The sequence below is a fragment of the Astatotilapia calliptera genome, chromosome 22 (assembly GCF_964374335.1).
Source record: "Astatotilapia calliptera chromosome 22, fAstCal68.1, whole genome shotgun sequence".
NCBI lineage: Eukaryota > Metazoa > Chordata > Actinopteri > Cichliformes > Cichlidae > Astatotilapia > Astatotilapia calliptera.
The window spans coordinates 30,669,303-30,692,063 of NC_137442.1; the positions used below are offsets into that span (position 1 = coordinate 30,669,303).

Here is a 22,761-nt window from a genome sequence, read left to right on the forward strand (position 1 = left end):
CAAATGCCAGAACACTCCAAAATGTGAGTACAGAAACCTATGGGTGACATCACATTGGCTACAGACATCTTTTAGGCCTCCTTCAACAAAGACCTTGAGACTGGTTGGGAACCTTGCTGGCAACCAAAATTTCATTTCAATTGCTTTGGTTGCATAAAATATGCTGTCTCTGATGCTTGTCTGTAAGGAATCACCATAAGCTGTAGAGAAACTAAAAGAAGATGGAAACAACATTCACCTTTAGTGTAGTATCTGCAGCTTTTCAATTGTGTTGTTTGCAACGATCAGAAACTTGTTTTACTTTCACGGCGAACATTCTTCATTTCCAGTTTGAATCACCCTTTTCTCAATTTCACTACCACTTGATGAGTTGTTTGTGAGTGTTTGGAGACAAGTCAAAGGGTCACAGGGTTGCCAGAGATGCCATTAACCGGTCTTTAGGCCTCCTTGAATGGGGCTTTAACAAATTATTTCACAGTGACTGCCAGCGACAACTTGCAACCAGTTGGGGAATTCTCACTCCTGGCAGTTGACATTGGTCTCTAAGTCTGTGTCACTGAGGCCTTAAATATGATTTATGGATATCTAATACAGATCAGCCAGCGAGAAAAATGCCAAATGTGGTGTTATTGGCCATCCAAACAGACACCAGTCAAACTACAAACAGTGTTGGCTGGAAGTACAAGTTCCCCTCCTCTGGAGAAAACTAGTGTATAAAAAAATGGACTTTGATGTAAAATGAATTCAATATTTTAACAACATTTCTCTGTGGGTCATTGTCATTGTCTTTTCATTCATTATTTATGTACTTTTTTAAATCCATACTGCATTTGTGAATTTTTAGGCCCCTTGTTTTGGAGTGCCTTTTGGAGTTTCTTTTTTTCTCACACATTTGATTTTCTCTTGCAGATGTTTATCCCTTGGTTTTACTGGCTCTCCAACATTTTGTTTCTGTGGTTTGTCACTCCACTATCAGTGGGTAGATTTCCTTTCCTTGCACACAAAGCTTACAGGCTGGCTTATACTACACTGGAGCTGTTGGCTACAGTGTGAGCATGTGGCAGCTCACTCATCCACAGTGATATAATTGCAGCAGAAATGAATGCACACGAGATCAATTCTTGTCTTTTGAAACTGCAAACAATGCGGTCTGCACAACCAGAGATCCATGAGGAAAATTAAGCAAAACAAAATCTAAGCAATTTGTTGCCCCGAACACTGACTCTTCAATGAGTCATTTTTCTTGTGAGTAAAACAAAACATCCAAATTTCCATCAAACTCACTAAAAGCAGATAAAATAGGAAGCAGCAGAGGGGAATTGGGGAAACAATGTGATGGGGTTTTGGGTAGAAGCACTAGAAAAGGTTGAAATAGCCACGTGTACTATTATGAATGAATCGTACAAGGCCAAATATATGCCTCTTCTGTAAGTCTGCCTCTTTTTGACATCATGCAGCTTTGATTTTTGCATAAAAGACAGAAAGGTAGAAGAGAAATTAACCCTTTCTCTGTGTTAACACTTGTGCTACATCTGTCTGTCTGCAGTTCTGTACTTTCTGTATTCCCATCTCTCTGAGTAATTGTGTTTCTGGATATACAGTACATCACAGAGGACGTGCGGTGCACTCAACCGTAATCTGGTCCTAATCCCTGCTAGGGGCATCCAGGAGTTGGATATTAAAAGTGGGATTTTATTTTTTTTACTTCCCTCTGACTGCCTCATGACTGCGATGTTAGGCTGACAACAACAACACCGGCTGAAAATACATTGCAACCACCAACCTTGACCTCGCCACCGAAGAAAAAATAGAAAAAGAGCCAAAACAAAAGACACGTATGTGAGGCGGTGCGGTTGCATGCTTGTGTGGATCGGGTAAGTTTCTTCAAGCTCATATTGAAATAAACCTACAGTGAGTCACACCAGTCAACATTACGCAGAAGGAAGAAAGAAAAGCCTTTCCATGATACGTAGCCTTCCACTCTATGTGTGTGTGTCTCTTTTTGCCAATTTGCATGACGAGCGAGATAAAAACCCCATCGCCATGGGTAATTAATAAATCAGATTGAAATGATGGAACACTGGGTAGGCGTTGTTTCATTAATCGCCATCCCCGTCCTCTTCTAGTATCTTCCATCTCAGTGTTGCCGTTCGAGGCTCCTAATTAAATTGTACTTTCTGTCGATTGTGCTCATTACTCAGCCAAAACCAATCAGTGGTCTGCAGCTGGGTCTGGTGAGATGTAGATAAATATGGGAGTAAATGTTGGTTGAGGAACACGACATGGGGTGCACCTCGATGGCAGAGACAACACGGTGGTGCTTCCTTTTGGGGGGATGTTTCAGCACGGAAACCACCAGAGAAGTCTTGGTGGTTTAATTTTAGACTGGTCCCACGCCTCTTGTCAGTATTGAGTGAACGTCATGCAAACAACTGTTTTGACATTTTAACCTGACCTCAGCTTGACTTTGAATATCTACACTTATGCATCAGATCAACATAATTTTTTCAGAAATATTCTTTTAGCCACTAGTGGGGGAGGAACATGTGATGTTCTTTGACTGGATTTTTCCTTTTGTCGGTTTATTGCTGAAGTCTTCAATCTTTAAAGTCTTTAAAGACCAAAAATTGGGCACAAGTTTGGATTGGCAGGGTTCATTTAAATTGGGTGGGTTCCTGGTATGATCCAAGCTTTTACACTTTTTAACCCTATTTCAATAGGTTTGATGTCAGGGCTTTGGAAAGCCTATTCCAGAAGCCTAATGGAGCTATTTCTAAACAACTGCAGATTCTAGGATCACCAATTAAAACAACTGTGCATAAGTATTAGAGTTTAAAAGTAGATAAACTCTACCAATTCTGCCAAGAGGAGAGGTCACATGTCCAGTCAGAATTATGGCAGAAGCTTGGTCATGGACACTAAAAATATCAGCTTGAGGTGCAATTTTCTAAGGGATATTTAATCAAATGTTAGTGGAGGTGTATTTATACCTTTCACCTGTGCAGAATCCAAAGTAAATTCAAACTAACGAACCGAATACTTAAAGTCACTCAAGACATATGCTGTACAATCACTACAACCTGGAAAAAGAAGAGTTCAAAGAAATTATTAAAAGCCCCAAAATACCTTCACATTCAAGCTGGTGATGAGCGTAAGGAAACTTTTGACCAAAGATGTATATGTGTATGTGGGTGTTCTGGCTTCAAAAGATAGCCTTTGCTTTAAAAGAGCTCCTTTCAAGCTTCCTGTCAGTGTGCTGGAAGCTTTAAAGCTAAGAGGTCTCTGCAGCACTGACAGAGATTCTTCCTGATGGGATATTCCCTTTTCCCGACATTTCATCGTACCTGGCCAGTCAACCACTCAGACACGGCGCTTCCACCTCAACACTACAAAGCAGTTGGAGGTAGGCGGGCAAATGTGTTTGAAGAGATGACAGCAGCTAAAATAAGGTTGGCTTTGCCACTACAGAGCATTTTTGTAGTTAAAATGAGGGTCACAGCAGGTGACTGCTTTGCTCCAACGCAACTTGACAGATAGCCAAAAGTCCAAGGAGAAACTTTGGCATACTCAAATGGACCTGAACAACTATTTTCAAAGGTATTCTGTCTTAAAAGTTGTGAATTTGTTCCACAGTATCTAAAAACTGGAAATCAATATCTACATGGCAAGAAATGGGAAGTATAAGGCCCAAGGCATGCACAGCTCAGCTAACGCGGTTCATGAGGTAAGGTGGGTGAGTTTAAACATATGAAGAATATAATTTTGCCACTTTAACTTTTGTTTTCATTAAAAATACACTCGGAATACTAAAAAAAAAATACTACAAAATAACATATAGGCACACCTACAAAAAACTCAGAGAAACCTCACTTGCCCAAAGCACCCAAATGATTAGAGCCATCAATGACTGCTGATATGAATGAATATACCTTTTTATACTATACTGGCACTGTAATCAAAATTTTCTTTCTTTAACAATTGAAATGTATTGTTGCACTGTGTGTTGGCTTATTTTTACATTTTAAATGAAAACATATATTTAGAAACTGTACATGAATTGCAGTGAAAAACAACAAATCATTGTGCTACTATGAAAAAGTGTTGCTACTTGATTTGTACTACAAAATGAATTGTTTGAATGTGGGAAAAAACGCATACTTCCTGCCACTGCTAATTGTACTGTGTTATCGATTAAAAGGAACTGTTTTCTTGGTATTTTATTAAAATTATGGCACTGCTGCTACATCAATGTCTATGTTGTAAAGTGTACTCTGTTGTTAAAGCTGATTTGTTCAGTTGGTGAACACTTTCCTCTCTGTGTTGTCATGTAAATACTGGAAATCTTTTTAATTTATGAAGGAAAACTCGAGTTTTAACTGACACGATTTCCATGTTGAAATATACACACTGATAAAAACACAAACAAATAATTTAATTAGTGCGTTACATCCGTTATTCTGAACCAAAACAAGAAACGCATGACTTTTTCATATTTAGTAAGAAACAAAAAGTCTTCTATTATGAAGAACATACACAGCAAATCCAGCATGTCCAAATTAACACTGTCGGATTTGATTTCAACACTATTAAAGTGTCTATATGGGTCCACACCAGAGAGTGTTAATTTAACTCTTTTTGGAGAGTTGGTACGTTAACTCTGATTTAGTGTTAAACACCAAATCTGTCTGGAGTTGATAATTTAACACTTGGTCTTAAGAGTTTATATATTAACTTTCAAAGAGTATTTTAGTTTAACTACGTAAGAGTTATCTTCTAATTCATTCTAAAAAGCGGGGATTTTACTGTTCTGAACTTCTAGAAATTTCTTTTGGAAATAAACATTTACTAAAAAGACACAATGGTTTTTGAAAAACATTTATTCTGAACTGTGCACCACAATTTCAAAACATTTTCTGAAAGATGTAACAGTATACATGTTCTCATTTTCATTAGAATTTTGTTTATCAAAAGGTCTGACATGGTAAATGCAAATAACAGCATTCTCATCACTTATTTCTTCAATACAATATGCATGTCCTTCATTCATCACTTTGTGGAACTTCAACGCACTTCTGCTCTCCCCCATATTCCATCTTCAGAAGCATATCCTATGTGGAGATTGAATAAAAAATAGTTGACACTAATTAATGGCACAAATAATCCAGTAAACAATTGCAGCAAAGTAAAAAAATAATAATAATGATAATAATGGATTGGATTTATATAGCGCTTTACAATGCCACTATTCATTCACTCTCACATTCACACACTGGTGGAGGCAAGCTACAGTTGTAGCCACAGCTGCCCTGGGGCAGACTGACAGAAGCGAGGCTGCCATATCGCGCCATCGGCCCCTCTGGCCAAGACCAGTAGGCAAGTAGGGTAAAGTGTCTTGCCCAGGGACACAACGACCAGGACAGAGAGCCCTGGGATCGAACCGGCGACCTTCCGGTTACAGATGCGATTCCCAACCCCCTGAGCCACGGTAGCCCAAAAAAAAGGAATCCTCTTTGAGCCATTACTTGTGTAAAGTCTTTTCCCAAAAGACAAGGACACCGGCAACAGGTAATACTGAACTAAATGTAAAACCTCAACCTTTTTAATTTTTACCTAAACCGTGTGCACAAAACTCTGGAGGGATCTAAATGCTAACGTGGAACCAAGTCAGGACGTCTGCTACTGCTGTTTGCTCGTTTTTTTTGTTTTTTTTTATGGGCGATCATTTTCAGGCTTCAAGTAGCACCATTATACCAACATTTCACATTCTACACATTGTTTTAGGCGTATTTGACCAAAGGTTTGACTGAAAATTCACATGCAAGCTTTTTTTCAAGGCTGTGGTATTTGCCTGCAAACAATACCTTTCAGCTAGCTAAAACAGAATATTATGCTATCACCGAGCAACATGGCTAATGCCTTTCACACAGCTTTGTCTCAACTCCAAAGAGCCACAGAAGTAAAAGCTAATAGTAATAATTGAAACAACCTTTGAACAAATGACTTACCAAGCATGGCAAACAACTCAAATATGTAGAGCAAAATGTTCTGAAATGGCTTCACTTCAGCTTCGATTGGAGCCTATGGTGCTGGGGGCGGAGTCTGTGAATTTACTCTATTGGTGTCATAGCCCCTGTAGGAGTTCAGAGTTAAGAGGTCAAGAGTTAATGTTTACATTGTAACACCTCCAGATTTGACATAGAAACACTCATTTTTAACACTCTATTTTAACTACTATCATTTTACACCTCAGAGTTACATTAAAAGAATGTGACTCTACTTAGAGTAAAATTAACTCTACTTTTGCAAGAAGACTATTAACACCAAAACATTTAACACTTTTGAATTTGCTGTGTACCTGTGCTTTCCATGTTTTGAGACCTCAAGTTTCTAATATGACATTTTTGTGAAAATAAACTGGGTTTCTGGTATAGATCAGATAACAACACTCAACCCTCCATGCTGTAAGCTAGCTTAGCCAATTGTGTGTGTGCTGTAATTGCTTCTTTAGTACACAAACAGAAAATAAATAAATATAAATTTCCTAAGTTGCAGAATTTTTCTTTTTTCCCACCAGATGCGCTGTTAAACAGCTTTGCACATATTCTCACCCCCAGAAAACACAAGAAAACTTGAAATCCTTTCTTAGAGCTAGCATAAAAGCATTGTTAGCCTAAATTAGCATATAAACCAGAAGAAACTAGCCTGCCTTTATTAAAAAAGCAGACCTACCCTGGTTTATATATAACTTCAGCTGTGCTCCCCAAGTATCTATGTCTCTCATGTTTAGGCATTAAAGTGTCAAAGTTGGTGAGAGATACTCATTATAGATCTTGTTCAGGTATCCAGTCTGTACCCTAGCCTAGCTTCATACTTGGCACACAAACAAGTTAAGTATCGATTTGTTTTGCTACCTTGCTCTAGGAAAGAAAGCAGGCGTTTCATGCAAAAATATTGTACTGTTAATCAGCCCTGCATATTTTCTCAGCTTGGGAAACACAAGAAAACTTGTGATTCAGCTGTTAGTCTCTGAGCATCACTGCTGGAGCAGTTTGGGGTTAAATGTCTTGTGGAAAGAACACATGGATGATAGTTGCTGGGGGCATTATTCAGTCTGTGTCAACATGCAGACATTTGCAAACACACACACACACACACACACACACACACACACACACACTATGTTTACATACACGTTTCTGGAAAAGCAGGGTGCTCGGCAGCTCTCTCTGAAAGAAAGACAAGTGATGCAATGTTTTGCTCGTCACAGTCCTAGTTGACTGCTGTCTCTGTGTGTGTGTGTGTGTGTGTGTGTGTGTGTGCTATTGCAGGCAGGGTGGGGTAGGTGGGTGGGTTTGCAAGTGACAGGCCGAGATGGTAAGGGAGATAAATAGTCACACTGAGGGAAGCGATAATGGACTTTTCTTGTCTGCGCTGTGTTGGCGTCTGCAGATGGTGAAGCAAGAGCAATGACAGACATGCTGATGTGTTTAACTTCTCTGGCTTGGAAAGTGAGAAAGGAGGAGAGACAGTGGCAGCAGACAGCGAGGATGGGGGGTGAGTAGAGAGGAAAAGATGCTGATGCTCTTTAACTCCTTTCCACATTGCCATTGGCAACAAGACCTCCGTCGACGCTCTGACAGATGCATGGTAATGAATCCGGCTTTAGGTGAAACCCGTCGCCGCCTTTTCCTCACACGCTCACAGTCTGTCCCTCTCTTCTTTTTCTCGCTTTCTTTTTCCCTTCTCTTTCTGTCACACACATGCACACACCTATCTTTCCACCCTTATCGCCACCAGACTTGAATTAAAGGGTTCACACTATTCACAGACGCAGACATTTTCTCACGTACCTCTGCTGGTATCTACCCATGCAAATGGTTTCATTTTTGCCCCCAGGTTTTGAGATGTCACTAATACAATGGTGCTGAAAGGAAAGCGTAACTTTATTTGTGGTGTTCACAACACATGACAGATGAACTATTTTCCATGAATAAAAAAGAAAGAAAGAAAGAAACCTAACAATGCATGACTTACTTAGCAAGCACGTTAGCTTAGCCTCATTGCTAAGAGCAAAATAAGTTCCTCTGGAAAAGAATGATTTAGTCCATGCAGCAGCTATCCTTTTGGATTTCAAGGATTAATCCGGTCTTTAAGTGATGACGTGACGAATTCTGCTTCTGGGCCCAAAGTAGTGTGCATTTAATAAGGCTGTTGTGTTTTTAACACGTTTTAATGCTTTGTATCTTGTTCTATTTAATCTCAACAAGCCTCTAAAAACAGTCAGTGATCAATTTCGGCTTCTCTCAGTTTTTATTACTGCTAATCATTTTAAAGCTCAGTTTTTAAACCCTTCCGATGTAACTACAGCCAGCCCGTGCAGCAGTATATTAATGACTAACCTCGTATTGTGGATGGATTATCTTGGTGGTTCTCCTGACTGAAGTTTGGTCCGTTTACAGCATCCTGCCATGCAATTGCATTTGCCCCTAACCATTGGGAACCCTCACATTAACTTTTATCGAGTGGAAAAAAGTCCTCTGTTCATTAGCGTTCGTCCTCCAGCTTTACTGTTTATGTTATGCTAACATAGTTTAGCACATTATTATTTACAAGCTAGCCAAATTTCAGTAACCCTACACATGTCACTGCTGTTTACTTTATCTTCATTTATGTTGGAAGTGATAGCTGTATGTTTTAATTTGTTTCATAAATCTCTCAGTCAGAACATCCTATATTATATTTAGATGGAAGCTAGTGAGCTAACTCCCTGCTAACTTCTAACTCCGTTAAATATCATAAATTTCGTTTTCATGGATGCCTGGACGTTAAACTTAATTGTTACACCTGGTAGAGCAGCTACATTTCATAGGAAGTAATGAGTGCGTGTGTTTGAGCAAAATAAAGGCTGACTACAACTTTATTTTTATATTCATGCTTATTTACTGTGAGTAGGCCTACTGGGACCAGGCCTTCACATGACCATAAAGACTATGTGTATGACAGAAATCATTACTTCAAGTTGGTTCTACATGTTATTGAATCATGGAGATCAATATGATTATTTTTCACATAACTGTGCAGAGTGCAATACTACAAAATTACATCTTCTTTAAAAAAGACATAACATTTTTGTGTACTGGGGAGCATTAGCGCTTCACACTTTGTAACTGTAAACTGCAGTAAAGCTAGAAATCTTTAAAAACAAAGCACATGATTAGATATTGCTAGGCAAGAATGCATGAAAATGGGTTCTGTGTGTTACAGAAAGTCCTGCAGATTTGAACCAAGATCCTGTTAGCAACAGACTCAAGAGAGTGAAAGCAGAGCAAGTGAGAAAGGGAGAGTCTCGGTTGTCTGATCTATTGGTCACTTCATCTTCTAACCGGTTTTCCTACGCTGTGCAGTTCGTTTGTCACTGCCGGCACAGGCTCATGTCTCACTTTCATGAAGAATTGTGTTTGCGAGTGTGCGCGCAGCAGTGCGTGCTGCTACAGCCGAGACAGAGACAGATGGGCTGACTCCCACTGGTTACATGTGTTTGCTCTCCGTCAGAACGCTCTGCCAAGAGGTCTGGACCCGAATGCCTCTGAGGGAAATATGCTCTCAAAGTGTCTGCCGGGTTTCTAGTTCAAAACCCTTACCTGAAACCGGCATGCAGGGGTTACAGCGGCTGTATGTCAGCGAGGTTAGGGAATAGTAGAGTTTGTGTCACTTAACGATGGCACGCAAACTCACAGCACTTGGTGAAGCGCTTAAATAGCACACCTGTCCGCCCTTTGCTAATCCTGGCTTCCTGGTGTTTGCCCATCATCCCTCTCACCTGTCCATCAAAAACTATACAGTGACCTAAATGTGCTGACAGCCCATTCAGGAGGCAATGACATCAGTATCAAGAGAAGACGGGGGAAAATAAATAAATAAATAAAACAGCCTTTTTGAAATCCCTGAGCTGCAGCAGTGCAAGTAGAACTTTTTGTCCCAGTTTGGCCGTTGACATTTTCCTGTTTTTTTATTTTTTCCTCCCCCTTCTGGCATCAGCAGAGGATTTATGATGAACAAAGGGAGTGAACACTGGATAAAAGCGCTAAACTGGCCTGCAGAGCCACTGTCTGGAGGGGGAAATAGCTTTGTGTGATGGGAGTTTTGTTCTAAGCCCTGCGGCCGGAGCTCAGTTTAACATCTGCTTCTGTCACACTCGGGGACGAGGTGCAGAACACTGTGGCACATTAAAGTACAGCCCAGTGCGCGCACACACACAAACACACATATAGTCTTTATGGTCATGTGAAGGCCTAGTCCCAGTACTCACAGTAAATAAGCATGAATATAAAAATAAAGTTGTAGTCAGCCTTTATTTTGCTCAAACACACGCACTCAATACTTCCTATGAAATGTTTGTCTAACCCTGGTAGCTGAGAGTAATCTACTTTAACTAGTGATGCAGAGTGTAAATAAAAGTGTGGTTAAACACCTCACCTACTATCAGTTTGACTAAGAGCAAGAACAGCTTTAAAAGACTACAAACTGGAACTCTTGCACAGGTTTGATTACCTCAAAAATGCAGTGAAAACAGTATGACGAGAGGTTCAAAGGGTGTTAGAAAAGACAAAAACCTGAAAGGCTATCTTCTTCTTCTTTACCACACGCGATGCGAGCATGCTTCAAAGCTGCGTATCTTTTCTCAGACAGAACGCCATTACTCCGACCTCGCATCTGGACACTTTGTTTTACCAAGGTGACAAGTGTGAAGTGTTATAAATTCAGTTATCTTGCATGTCTTTGCGTCAGCTCAGACAAATGCTGAATGTTTTGTGGAGCTGGACTCGAGCTTTTGTGTTCAGAAAAAAATAATAATGAGGGTGTTTAAGCGGAAAGACCTACACTCAGTTCAGTTCCTGTAATACAGAGCGTGAATCACTTCACAATCTATGACGTATGAGGACAGGAGCATGCCGGCCTCCACATTATCTCCACATGAACTCTATGAACTTTGCTTCAAGGATTTTAACAGATTACCCATGCCCATGCTCACCTGACCAAGCATATCTCTCTGTCAGGCAGTGTGACGCACATTTGCACTACAATCCTTTGACAATGGATCACGAAATAGGATAAAACTGGAAGAGCGATGTCCAACTTTTGAGGAGCATTGATTACTTCTAATTTCTTAACAAAAGGCCCCGTTATGCCCACCTTGCATACAACAAAATTGTCACGTCTAATGTCGCGAGCCGCCATTTCTACCAGTCATGCACCTCCTGCAAACACACAAGCATTTGACTGTGTTGGTTTTTGTTGACATTTTAATGACACATCAGTGCAGAAGCTCAGAGAGTGACATATTATATAGAGAAAGATGTTGCAACAGTTTGAAAACATTCAACTTATAAATATAACTAAAAAATAATTAGCATTTAACATTAATGGTGCCTTTGCATAAATAAAGCTAAAAAAAACCCAACAAATCTGGACTTCTTATCGTCCCGTATCGGCACTGATCCAGAGGTTTTGTCTAGTCTTAATAACCACAAGTCCAGAACACATTCCCTCAGGTCTCAGCACTAACCCGTGTACTACCAATAACTGAAAGCAAAAAAAAAGAAAAAAAAAGAATGTATTGAGTGCTTTTTAAAAATTTAAACAGTAAAACCCCCAAAATCTGAGGGTAACATGAATATTTCTTCTCACCTAATACTTTTGTATTTGTTGAACACAGTCTGCCTGCAGAAAAGTCTTGACAAAATGGCGCGTTTGTGTACTTGTTAGTGTTGGGAAAAGTACGCATCGTTATTTTGAGGTATGCTAATTAGCCCTAGATGGTAAATCAGTATAGTTAATCCCTATAGGCAGAGACCTGGACTTTTACTGTACCCCTGTGTCTGAGAGTGTGTGTCGCTGACCAGAAACAAATCATAGCAGTGTTTTTTTTTGTTGAGGAATGCAAAGGGGAACTCTACCTGTTCTGATAAAAAAATTATGTTTTCACTGCAAACAGGAATGGTACAGATGGCAGCGTAGATGATGTCTCAGTAAACAGAAAACAGAGACCGATCGGTCGCCAGAGTGGAAACAAGCAGGTGGGCAGCGGATTTAATCACTTCCAGGACCATCTTTGTGTGTGTGTGTGTGTGTGTGTGTGTGTGTGTGTGTGTGTGTGCATCTTTCCGCATCTGTCAATTAAGCTCGAAAACCTGCAAGGTGAGCAAATGAGGAGAACCTGGGTAACGGTGGTTTCCGTGGCAACTGCTGCACTTTAAAACACTTTCCCCACCCCCCGCCATACCCGTTTCACCTTTTTTTTTTTTGCCTGCGGTGATGGTTTCCACACTGCGCAGCCAAAAAAGATTTCCTGCTAAGTGGTAACAAAGAACTGCAGGGAAGAAACCTGATGCACGGCGCAGGAGCCGTGGAGATGACAGCAGTGACAAGCTATTCCTGTCAGCAAAGCCCCCTTCATGGATCTACGAGCCGGGCGGGAGAAAGAGAGAGGTGGAGGGGGAGAGGCAAAAAAAAAATGTTGCGCGTGACAGGCAGATCCATCAGCAACCTCAATAACGGGCTCGTCAGCGATCGTGTTCAAGTCACAAACCGCCCCTCTCCCCCTCCTCTTCCCTGTTAAGCCGCATCCATTTATTGCAACAAATGATTATATGGTTACTTTAACTGCCGGGCTCTGAAGGCAAAAAAATAAATAAAAAATCAATGCAAACATGTTTGAGGTTCACCGCCAGTATAAATGCCCTCTTTGGCTCAGTGGGCACATTTTGAGAATATTTCTCGTGCTCTGCTCAGATGAAATGTAACATGTTATTTCCTCGACTCCTTGACCTGCGTGTCATTCGTCAGCTGGTTGTGTATGCAGGATGCATTCAGGCGTGCACGTGTGCGCGCAGATGGCGCTGCAGGCAATTAGAAAAAGGAGAGTGGAAAGGGAGCCATTAGTGAGCAATTACCTCTGATTGCTTCAACATTGTTTTGGTGGGCTGCAGCACACTGTGAAATAGCCAAATGTTGCATTGTGGGCCTTCTCTCCTGCTCTGGCTCTTCCACTGCCGCCGCTGCTGCTCTCAACCACACAGCTGCAGCCGGAGCAGCCGGCCAGACACCGAAAATGTCTGCTGTTGTCATTGTGCTTTTCCTCGGATCACTTTGTTGATCTCTGCCTTGGCTCTCTGCTCTGTCTCTGCTGTTGCTCTTGCTCAATATTTGCCTGATCCAATATTGCTGCCTCTCTTTTTCGCTTCCCAATGTGTCTACTTTTTCACTTAACTCCACTTCAGCGAGTCTATTTTCCCACCACTGCCTATTTCACTTCCTCGTTACGTCCCTGACACACAGCCTTTCTCATGAATCCTCCTTAATTTCTTTTCTTTTAAACCTTTTCCATTATTGCTTCTTTTTTAGTAACTCGTTTGTTTTGAATAAAGGCATTGTTAGAACTGAATACCTTGCCTTTTGGTCCTGTTTTGGTTGGCCCACGCATTTCTTAACTGCAGTTTGAAACACTGACATTAGCATTTTGGTTACTGCGAAGTTTATGGGTGTGACACATGTACATGCTAATAAGTGCTAAGTAACAGACTCCTAAGATAGTAGTATTTCGCTCACTAAAAAAGAAGTAAAACATTACTGGATGGTCTGAGCTACACATATAGCTTCATATTGTGTCCTGTGATTGCATAAAAATTCCAAAAGGCACAAACAACAGGGCCAGCTACATGTCTTGAATTAGCTGAGGGTTAGCGCTAGCAAACAGCTGTTGGTTACAGCTGCGCGTGTCGACCGTCTCCAAATGGAAGCTTTATAAATATTTTTACACACCATGCAGTTGTTTAAAAAAATGATGGGCATTTTAACATAGCAACCTGTGGAATGTTACACACTTTTTCAAGTGGCTAATCCAGAAACTGCATTTGTGCGTTAGCTTCATGTTCAAATTAAGGGTTGCTACTTCAATCTATACACAATGTTTTATGATCAGTATATCTGAATGTTATGCAGCACTGCCTGAGACAAATTAAATTTTTGGATGGATAATTTAGAAAACATTGTGTTTTCTGTTTATTTTTATTTTTTTGCTAAACTGTGCTGATGTTTTCAGGGACACGTGCCTGCACTCTCTGTATTTGAAAACTCAGAAAGATGACATTGAGAAACAGGTAAGCACATCTCAGAAGAACAATTTTTTTTCAGCAGAGTGATGCTAGTGTGTGTCGGGTGTATTGCTGCCTACATGAGACAGAAGCAATATTTTAACATTTTGGAAAGCACTGGCTAAGAATTTGCTAAAGTCTTTACTATCTTTATAACTGATGCACAGGTAAATGCTCTCACAGAAAGGTTTTGTTGTCATCAGCTACATTTGCACGCTGTCACAGAGCAGAAGGCTGTCAACACAGATCAGACCTTGTTAGAGCGCATTTGCAGACTGTCAAATGACAACAGATTGTACACAATCTATCACGGCCTACTGTCTAACACCTATAAACTGTTTTGGATTGATATTTGATCCTTTGCATGTAGAAATATTTTGCTGACCAAAAACAGAAACCTAGAATTGCAACTCACAGTTTAAGCCACATGGACAAAAGCATGATTGCTGCTGTGTTGCATCACCTCTTCTTTTAATAACATTATGCAGGTACTTGGAAAAGAGAAAACCAATTGGTGTAATTGGAAGGGAAGGGTTTTTTCATTCTTCCCCAACGGTGGATTTCAGCTGTTACGATATTGTCTGTCTTAGAATGAACCAAATGCAGGAGACGGATTTATATGTTGCTTCAAAACTTGTAATTATCATTTAACATTAATGGTGCCTTTGCAGATGTGCAAGTGAAACCTCAGTCACACAGGCCTAGAGACTTCCGCTTGTTAGAGAAAAATGTGTTTCCCCGACCATTTGGCAGGTGGTTGCTACTTGTTGCTAGGTGAAATTGGTCACAAAGGGGGTACTGCACTAAAAACCTCCTTGTGATTGCTTTGTTTCCTAGCTGATTGCTGCAGTTGCCCGTTGATTGGTTGGACAATGGTTATCTGCAGACACTTGATACCTAACCACTGAGCAGCAGAGATGGGCAGTACTGTAATCTGATTACTTTTTTCAGGTAATGAGTAAAGTAAGGGATTACTATTGCAAAAACGGTAATTAGATTACCGTTACTTTCCCTTAGGAACGCTGCGTTACTGCGTTACTAAAACCGTGATTTTTTGCGAGAATGTCTGATGACAGTGACGTAAGCGAGTCCGACGTGTGTGACAACAGCTGTGTGCAGATCAACAATGGATCATATATCGATTGTGGGCGAGAGTATGAGCGTGCAGCATTTAAAGCGTGGAAGTACTGACCTTACTTTAAGTTTGATTCCATAAAAAGTGACAAAAACATTAGTGTCCGTTGTGCGTGGGAAGAAAACTTCTTTTTACAGCGAAAAAAACCCCTAAACAAGCACTGAGTGCGCAACGACGTAATGGGAAATTCACAGAGAAACTTGCGGATTCTTCAACTGACCGTGGCACACCTGCACCAGGGTAAACCTCCGTCTACCGCAGTCCTGCTTTACAGGTGAAAATAGAGCAAAAGGACCGCTAGTCTTTGACTTTATTTATTTTCTGCTGTGTTTTACTAGCATCTATTTGAAAGACTGAGTGTAAACACACAAAAATAAATGTTGGAATGTGCAGAAAACAAGTTTAAATGTTAAAAAAAATTCTTCCAGTCGGAGAATGTTGCATATAATTAAATTTAAATTTTAAAGTTAAAAGATTAAAACTGATAAAACAAGTTTAAAAAAGAGACTTTTCCATTTGATTACATTTTATATGATGGATTATGCAGAAAAAGTAGAATTGGGTTGAAAGGTCTATCGCTTTATTCAGGTTGTAAATTGTGTTTTTAAAAAGTAACTAAGTAACTAAGTAATTAATTACTTTTGAAAATAAGTAATCAGTAAAGTAACGGGATTACTTTTTTGGGGAAGTAATCGGTATTTAGTTACTGATTACTTTTTTCAAGTAACTTGACCAACACTGCTGAGCAGTAGTTAAGCATGAAAAGGTGTGACTCAAATATATATGCAGGTGGCTGTGGCTATGAAGGTAGAGCAGCTTATCTATTAATCAGAATCTTGGTGTTATCATCAAGAGATAAAGGCCACTCATGATCTCACAATAATGTTATACATCATACAACCAAGACAAATGCACAACTTCTGGAAAACTGCCGCAATTTTTGTAATTTTCAGTTTGTGAAAAAAGAAACATCAAAGTTTAAGTGATATTATGAATATTGTCTTAGATTACAGAATTTAAACTGGAATTGGAGTGGCCAAACGAAATTATTGGATTAACAGTACCTAACCGTAACCTTAGTTTCAAGACTTCAAATGTATTTTGAACGTACACTCAAAAGCTGTTTCATGGACCAGTGTGGGGTTTTGTTACTTCCTCATAGTTCAGGTTGATACAGTATTTTAACAAGTGGGGCATTAAAAATGTTAAAGGCATTGAAAACGGTCTTTCTTAGGCTGCAATTATTTTTTTTAAATAAATCCACCAGAGAGACTGGAGGGACATTAGAAGTAACAGAACAAACAGTTTGGTACAGTTTGGAAAAAAAATGCAATCACCAGCTGGACATCCACAGAAGAAAAAAGGGGTGGAATAATCACAGGATCCTTTACAAACAAAACCAAAGTCTATAATCAGCCTCAAAAACAGAAAGGCCAGATTTGTAGTTGAATGACTTTAAATGTAATCTTTACAATAGTTAATTTTATTATTTGCAGAATGAGAAGCCACCCCTCTCAGAACATCTAGATATACCTCAGATGTATATGAATGAAAGATGTGCAAGGGCCATTAGAATCTTAATTACAAAAGCTGGTCAGGGTGTAAAAGATTGCTTTCATCACGACAGAGCTTGGATCAATAGTACTCTTGTGAAGTGAGGGGTTAGCCAGCAGACCTCAGTATGATAAACTGTAGAAATATATGAAATCACAGAAACTCTTATTGGAAAAAAAGATTAATATTGAAGGGGTGTAATTTAACTGGTTTTGTTATATTCAAAGGTGTTATTTTTAAAAGTTATTGATAGCCTGAGAACATTTCATTCTGGGTACATCCTCGAAATTTGCACTTAACGTTTAAATTTGAGTGTTATTTCAGCAGTAGTGTTATTTCAGGAAGTTTTAACGGTAGATCCCAGTGCATGTGTGTCAGGGACAAATCTTTTGACAGAGCAAGAGCTGAAGATGATGACAGGGAGGGGGGTCTCAGCACTTAGGGTAAATTTAGGATGCTTAACAAGAAGCTGCCTTCCTGCTTTCTCTTATTCTCTGCTTCTATTTCTGTCTTTTTTTCTCCCTCTTCTTTCTTCTTCTCTTTCACGCACTTCATATCTCCATCACACCAGGTCCCCTTCTGTCTCCTTCAGAGTCGGTTGCTTCTCAGCGGGGTGGGAGTAAAGTGTTGATTGGTACCATGCTGGCAAATGGCGGGAGATTGGAGGTAGCCCGCTGATGCGAGCTCATGTTGAGCCCACACCCCCTTTCGGCCTGGTCTGGCAGGAAAAAAAAAAGAGATGAAGCGATGGCAGGGGGCTGGCGGACCAAAATAAAAACAAAATGAAATAGCACTGAGTGAGAGAGGCACTTTCAGGGCTTCTTTACTGATGCTACAGCTACAAATAGGCATGACTTTACATGTCAGTGCTTTCCCAAGACTATAGGCTGTTATTTTGTTGCCAGTTGTTATTTTGTTACTTTTGACTAATGCACTGGATTGCATTTAGAGTTTTTTTTTTTTTTTTTACCTTAGTCTTGTATTTGGGGATGCTTCAGCAGTGATGAATTATGACCAGTGTTGGGTAAGTTACTTTAAATTAGTAACTTAGTTACATTACTAGTTACTTCTATCAAAAGTAACTCAGTTACTTCAAGTTACTTGTTACTTTCAGAGTAACTAGTTATTAGGGAAAGTAACTTTGGTTTTACTCAGAATTCTCTTGTTAATGTGTTGCTTCCGTAACTGGATACCCAGCAAGATTGCCAGTCTTCTAGCTTGCTTACTTGCCACAAGTGCACTGTGCCACCTACCAATAGAAAGGAAAAAATAATGTATTTCCACGAGAGAAATCCCACACCTGAATCTATCCTAGCCTGCTTTTTACATCCAACACAAAAACTGCAGTCGTGGTGCTTTCGATTGTACTCAGAACTCGGAAATTCTGCCTTCTGAATAGGAAGATGTAGGTAACACCAGACTGAAGATGAGCTGCATACAGAGCTGGACTGGGACAAAAAAATCGTCCTGGGCATTATAGGAAAAATCATAAAGCCTTTGAATGAAAATAAACACTGTTGTGACAGTGATGTACACTGTTTTGATGGTATATATGTATCAATCTATCAATTGTTTGTTGCAAGACTCAGATAATTATTTTTTTAAAAGTGAGACATTTTAAATGAGAATAAGAAAGTATTTCCTTGTGCCCCCCTTTCCCTTTTAATGCCCTACGTGGACCCCTGGCAACACTTTGCTAGACCCGCTCCTGCACAGTTACCAGCTGTCAGCTACTTAGAAAAGGATCCTGGTGTTATTTGTCTCTCAGAAACAGTTCATAACTTCCCTTCAACTCATTCATGTTAACTAAAAGTTAAACCTGTTTCTCCATCACAGCTCTGATGATTCAGTAAGGACATCTCCTGGTTTTATCTTCATGTTTCCCTCTCACCAGATAACCAAACCGATATCATGACCAGCAGGTTTACAGCTGTGGCTCCGGCAAACATCAGCTGATACTAGAGATTAATATTAAATAAATTCTAACAACAGCTGATCAAGCTTAAACGTGCTGCTGTTGTTTACCGTGACATCCGCTGGTTTCCTCTTTCTGGCGCAAAGTGGACGATAAAAAAACAAGAGAGAAAAGCCGATCAGCTGATCATTGATCAGTTTCATGATTGAAGTAGAAACAGGAGAGGGAGGGTGAGAGGATGAGAGAAGAAGAGGCAGCTGTGCAGCGTAAACACAGAATAACTCCAGCTTTGTGTCTTTTTCATTCTAGCTGAAGTCCGGGACAAACTGTGTTCCTTTTCACCTCAATACGAAACGCATGATATTTTCTCTGAATACGAGACGATTCCGTTTTTTACAGGATGGTTGGCAACTCTAATAATTAACCTTATGAACAAAATAAAGTTCAACATCAGTAACATAGCACCCACCCAGCTGTATGGAAACTCCGTCATGCTAGCTAGCACGCAGTACGAAAAAGTCAGCATAACGAAAATAAACTCCATCTAAACTTGGTTCATATCTGACCCAGATGGACTGCAGGTTATAACTTCTTACCTGAAGTTCAGTTCACCTGACACTCTCGGACCAGCGGCTGCTTCGGGTCTCTCCTCTTGCCTCCCTTTTCCTTCATCCACCTGCTGGCCTCCACCACTTGCTAATGTTATAAGATAAGATAAGATAAGATAAGATAACCTTTATTAGTCCCACACGTGGGAAATTTGTTTTGTCACAGCAGGAAGTGGACAGTGCAAAAGTTACAGTACACAACTGTACAGAATAGAATAAAATAAAATACTATATACAGTAGAATAAAATAAAATAAATATACAATAAGATAAAAATAGAATACAAATACAAATACTATATACAACTGAGTAAAAATACAACGATGACAGAAAGGATTATTGCACTTAGTATTATTGTATGGATGTGTGTGCTTGATCAGTTAAAGTCTTTATTATGGAGTCTGACAGCAGTGGGGAGGAAAGACCTGCGAAATCTCTCCGTCCCACACCGTGGGATATTGAATCTGTGGAAGCTCCGCGATAGCCACCACACGAAGTAACGAATAACAAGCCTATCGAAAATCCCAGTAACGAGTAACGCGTTCCCGGTTTTGGCATAATAACTAGTTACCGTGCTCGTTACCACAATAATAACGTAGTTACTGTAACGCGTTATTTAATAACGCGCTAGTCCCAACCAGTGTTGGTCAAGTTACTTGAAAAAGTAATCAGTAACTAATTACTGATTACTTCCCCCAAAAAGTAATCCCGTTACTTTACTGATTACTTATTTTCAAAAGTAATTAATTACTTAGTTACTTAGTTACTTTTTAAAAACACGATTTACAACCTGAATAGGTGGTAAAGCGATAGATCTTTCAGCCCAATTCTACTTTTTCTACATAATCCATCATACAAAATGTAATCAAATGGAAAAGTCTCTTTTTAAAACTTGTTTTATTAGTTTTAATCTTTTAACTTTATGCATCAAGCAAAAATGTAATTATATGCAACATTCACTGACTGGAAGAAATTTGTTTAATATTTAAAACTATTTTCTGCACATTCCAGCACATAAATTTTTTTTTTTTGTGTTTACACTCAGTCTTTCAAATAGATGCAAATAAAACACAGCAGAAAATAAATAAAGTCAAAGACTAGCGGTCCTGTTGCTCTATTTTCACCTGTAAAGCAGGAGCAGGGTAGGCGGAGGTTTACCCTGGTGCAGGTGTGCCGCAGCGGTCAGTGGAAGGATATGGCAGTTTCTCTGTGAATTTCCCATTACGTGGTAGCGCACTCGGTGCTTGCTTGGAAGTTTAGGGGTTTTTTTTCGCTGTAAAAAGAAGTTTTCTTCCCATGCACAACGGACACTAATGTTTTTGTCACTTTTTATGGAATCAAACTTAAAGTAAGGTCAATACTTAAACGCTGCACGCTCATACTCTCTCCAGTACTCGATATATGATCCACTGTTGATCTGCACACAGCTGTTGTCACAAACGTCGCACTTGCTTACGTCACTGTCATGAGACATTCTCGCAAAAAAATCACGGTTTTAGTAACGCAGTAACGCAGCGTTCCTACGGGAAAGTAACGGTAATCTAATTACTGTTTTTGCAATAGTAATACCTTACTTTACTCGTTACTCGAAAAAAGTAATCGGATTACAGTTACTGCCCATCTCTGGTCCCAACACTGATTATGACTGACTAGTTTGAGTCCCACAGTGCTTCAAAAACATGCAAAAACACATACACCAGAAAGCATCCAATGGGTGAACATCTTGTGGAGACATCTTTTTATCGGAGTTCGAGAGTTCAGACATGGTTAGAGAGTTGGTTTGGCCAGTAAGTAATCTTATCATTTGCAAACGTTTGCACATTTAAAACAGCTGAGTTAAAGAAGAATTAGCTGAGATTAGTAGCCAATGGTGTTTGAAAGAGGCATAAACAGCAACTGGTTATACCTAGTTTCTGAAGTCCTATTTTGAAGGCCAAAAATCAGGGGTTTCTGCTGTCGCCATCTTGGTTGGAAAATCCAAGATGTGATGAGGAATGGTGAGTCCTCTACAGAGTTGTGGTTGAGAAGTTGTTAGCCAATATTCAAACCACTCATAACCCTCAATTTTGAAACCGTGTGCTATTTTTGACCGTTTTCATAGTAATAATGATAATAATCAATCATTTCATTTCATAATCTGTTTCACGAGGCTTCACTGTAGAGTCACTGATTACCTGAGGTTCACGTTACATCCAATGATTAACTAGCTCATCTGAATTTTTAACATCACATTTATGAATACAAGTTAAATTAATTTATATAGCCCAGAGTCCCAAGTCAAATTTGTTTCAAATTTTATAACTGGCCATTGGTTCTAGATAATTTAAATGGCCTGTATTTATATAGCGCTTTACTAGTCCCTAAGGACCCCAAAGCGCTTTACATATCCAGTCATCCACCCATTCACGCACACATCCACACACTGGTGATGGCAGCTACATTGTAGCCACAGCCACCCTGGGGCACACTGACAGAGGCGAGGCTGCCGGACACTGGCGCCACCGGGCCCTCTGACCACCAGCAGTAGGCAACGGGTGAAGTGTCTTGCCCAAGGACACAACGACCGAGACTGTCCAAGCCGGGGCTCGAACCGGCAACCTTCCGATTACAAGGCGAACTCCCAACTCTTGAGCCACGATCGCCCAATTTACTGCAATAACAGGTAAGGAGGGAGGAAAGATGAAAGAACTAGAGCACAAGGGGGGATGAAAGAGAAGGTCAAACACAGACTGAAGGTGGGCAGATGACAGAAAGAGTTACATCATGGAAATCAGGAACTGAGATCTAGCAGCATTTACTGTATTTACTGCATAAAAGCAGTCTGTTTGTACATGTACATCGACTTGAGTGCCTCATTAAAACACCACAATGTAGAAACTAATGTGTTTCAGTTGGAAGTACACTGTCTAAAAGTCAGTCTACACAGTTGGAAAAATAGGACTGATGTTCTTCGCGAAACACACCAGAACTTTTAAAAATGTTACAAATTAATTCATCAAAATTTAACACACTCACATTTACTCCTCCCCACTTCCTTTAAGTAGATAAAGGAATTTATATTATGAATGTGGGACAGAAAAGGAAAAGAAAATTAGTGGATACCAATTCACCAAAGTGCGGGAAATATGCGTGATGCTCAAAAAATCCACGGGGAAGTAATCCCAGAAACCTCATTGCTCGTACAGCAATACTGATCAGAGGGACATATTGATTTTGTTCTTGATATGATTTATAAGAACTTTATTTAACATTTACTTCTGTTTTCGAGCTTTTTTTGAACAAACTCCATGCATCTGTTTCGGTATATCGTGCCAGAAATCACCTTCTCACGGGATTTTGCTTTGAATGAAGTTTCTAATCATAGTCTACATCCGGGGTGTTTTGCTCCAGGTGGATT

General features: G+C 39.9%; 1 protein-coding gene and 1 long non-coding RNA gene across 5 annotated transcripts in view; one reads left to right on the top strand and one right to left on the bottom strand.

Moving 5' to 3' along the window:
• Nucleotides 1-4,859: 4,859 nt before the first annotated feature.
• On the bottom strand, nt 4,860-6,130 carry LOC145423838 (uncharacterized). Its single transcript, XR_013904887.1, has 2 exons — nt 6,006-6,130; nt 4,860-5,108 (listed from the first exon to the last, which is right to left on the bottom strand). It is a non-coding gene; the product is annotated as an uncharacterized LOC145423838 (long non-coding RNA).
• A 1,252-nt stretch (nt 6,131-7,382) lies between these two features.
• Nucleotides 7,383-22,761, top strand: part of LOC113014212 (uncharacterized) — a 34,655-nt gene continuing 19,276 nt past the window's right edge. For 2 of the 4 annotated variants that reach the window (XM_080295934.1, XM_080295933.1), the window contains exons 1-2: nt 7,383-7,554; nt 14,102-14,159. In XM_080295934.1, the coding sequence (XP_080152060.1) occupies nt 14,143-14,159 (17 nt within the window). In that variant the 5' untranslated portion in view covers nt 7,383-7,554; nt 14,102-14,142. The remainder of the gene's footprint in view (nt 7,555-14,101; nt 14,160-22,761) is intronic. The other 2 variants (XR_003270942.2, XR_013904494.1) reach the window with 1 other exon arrangement.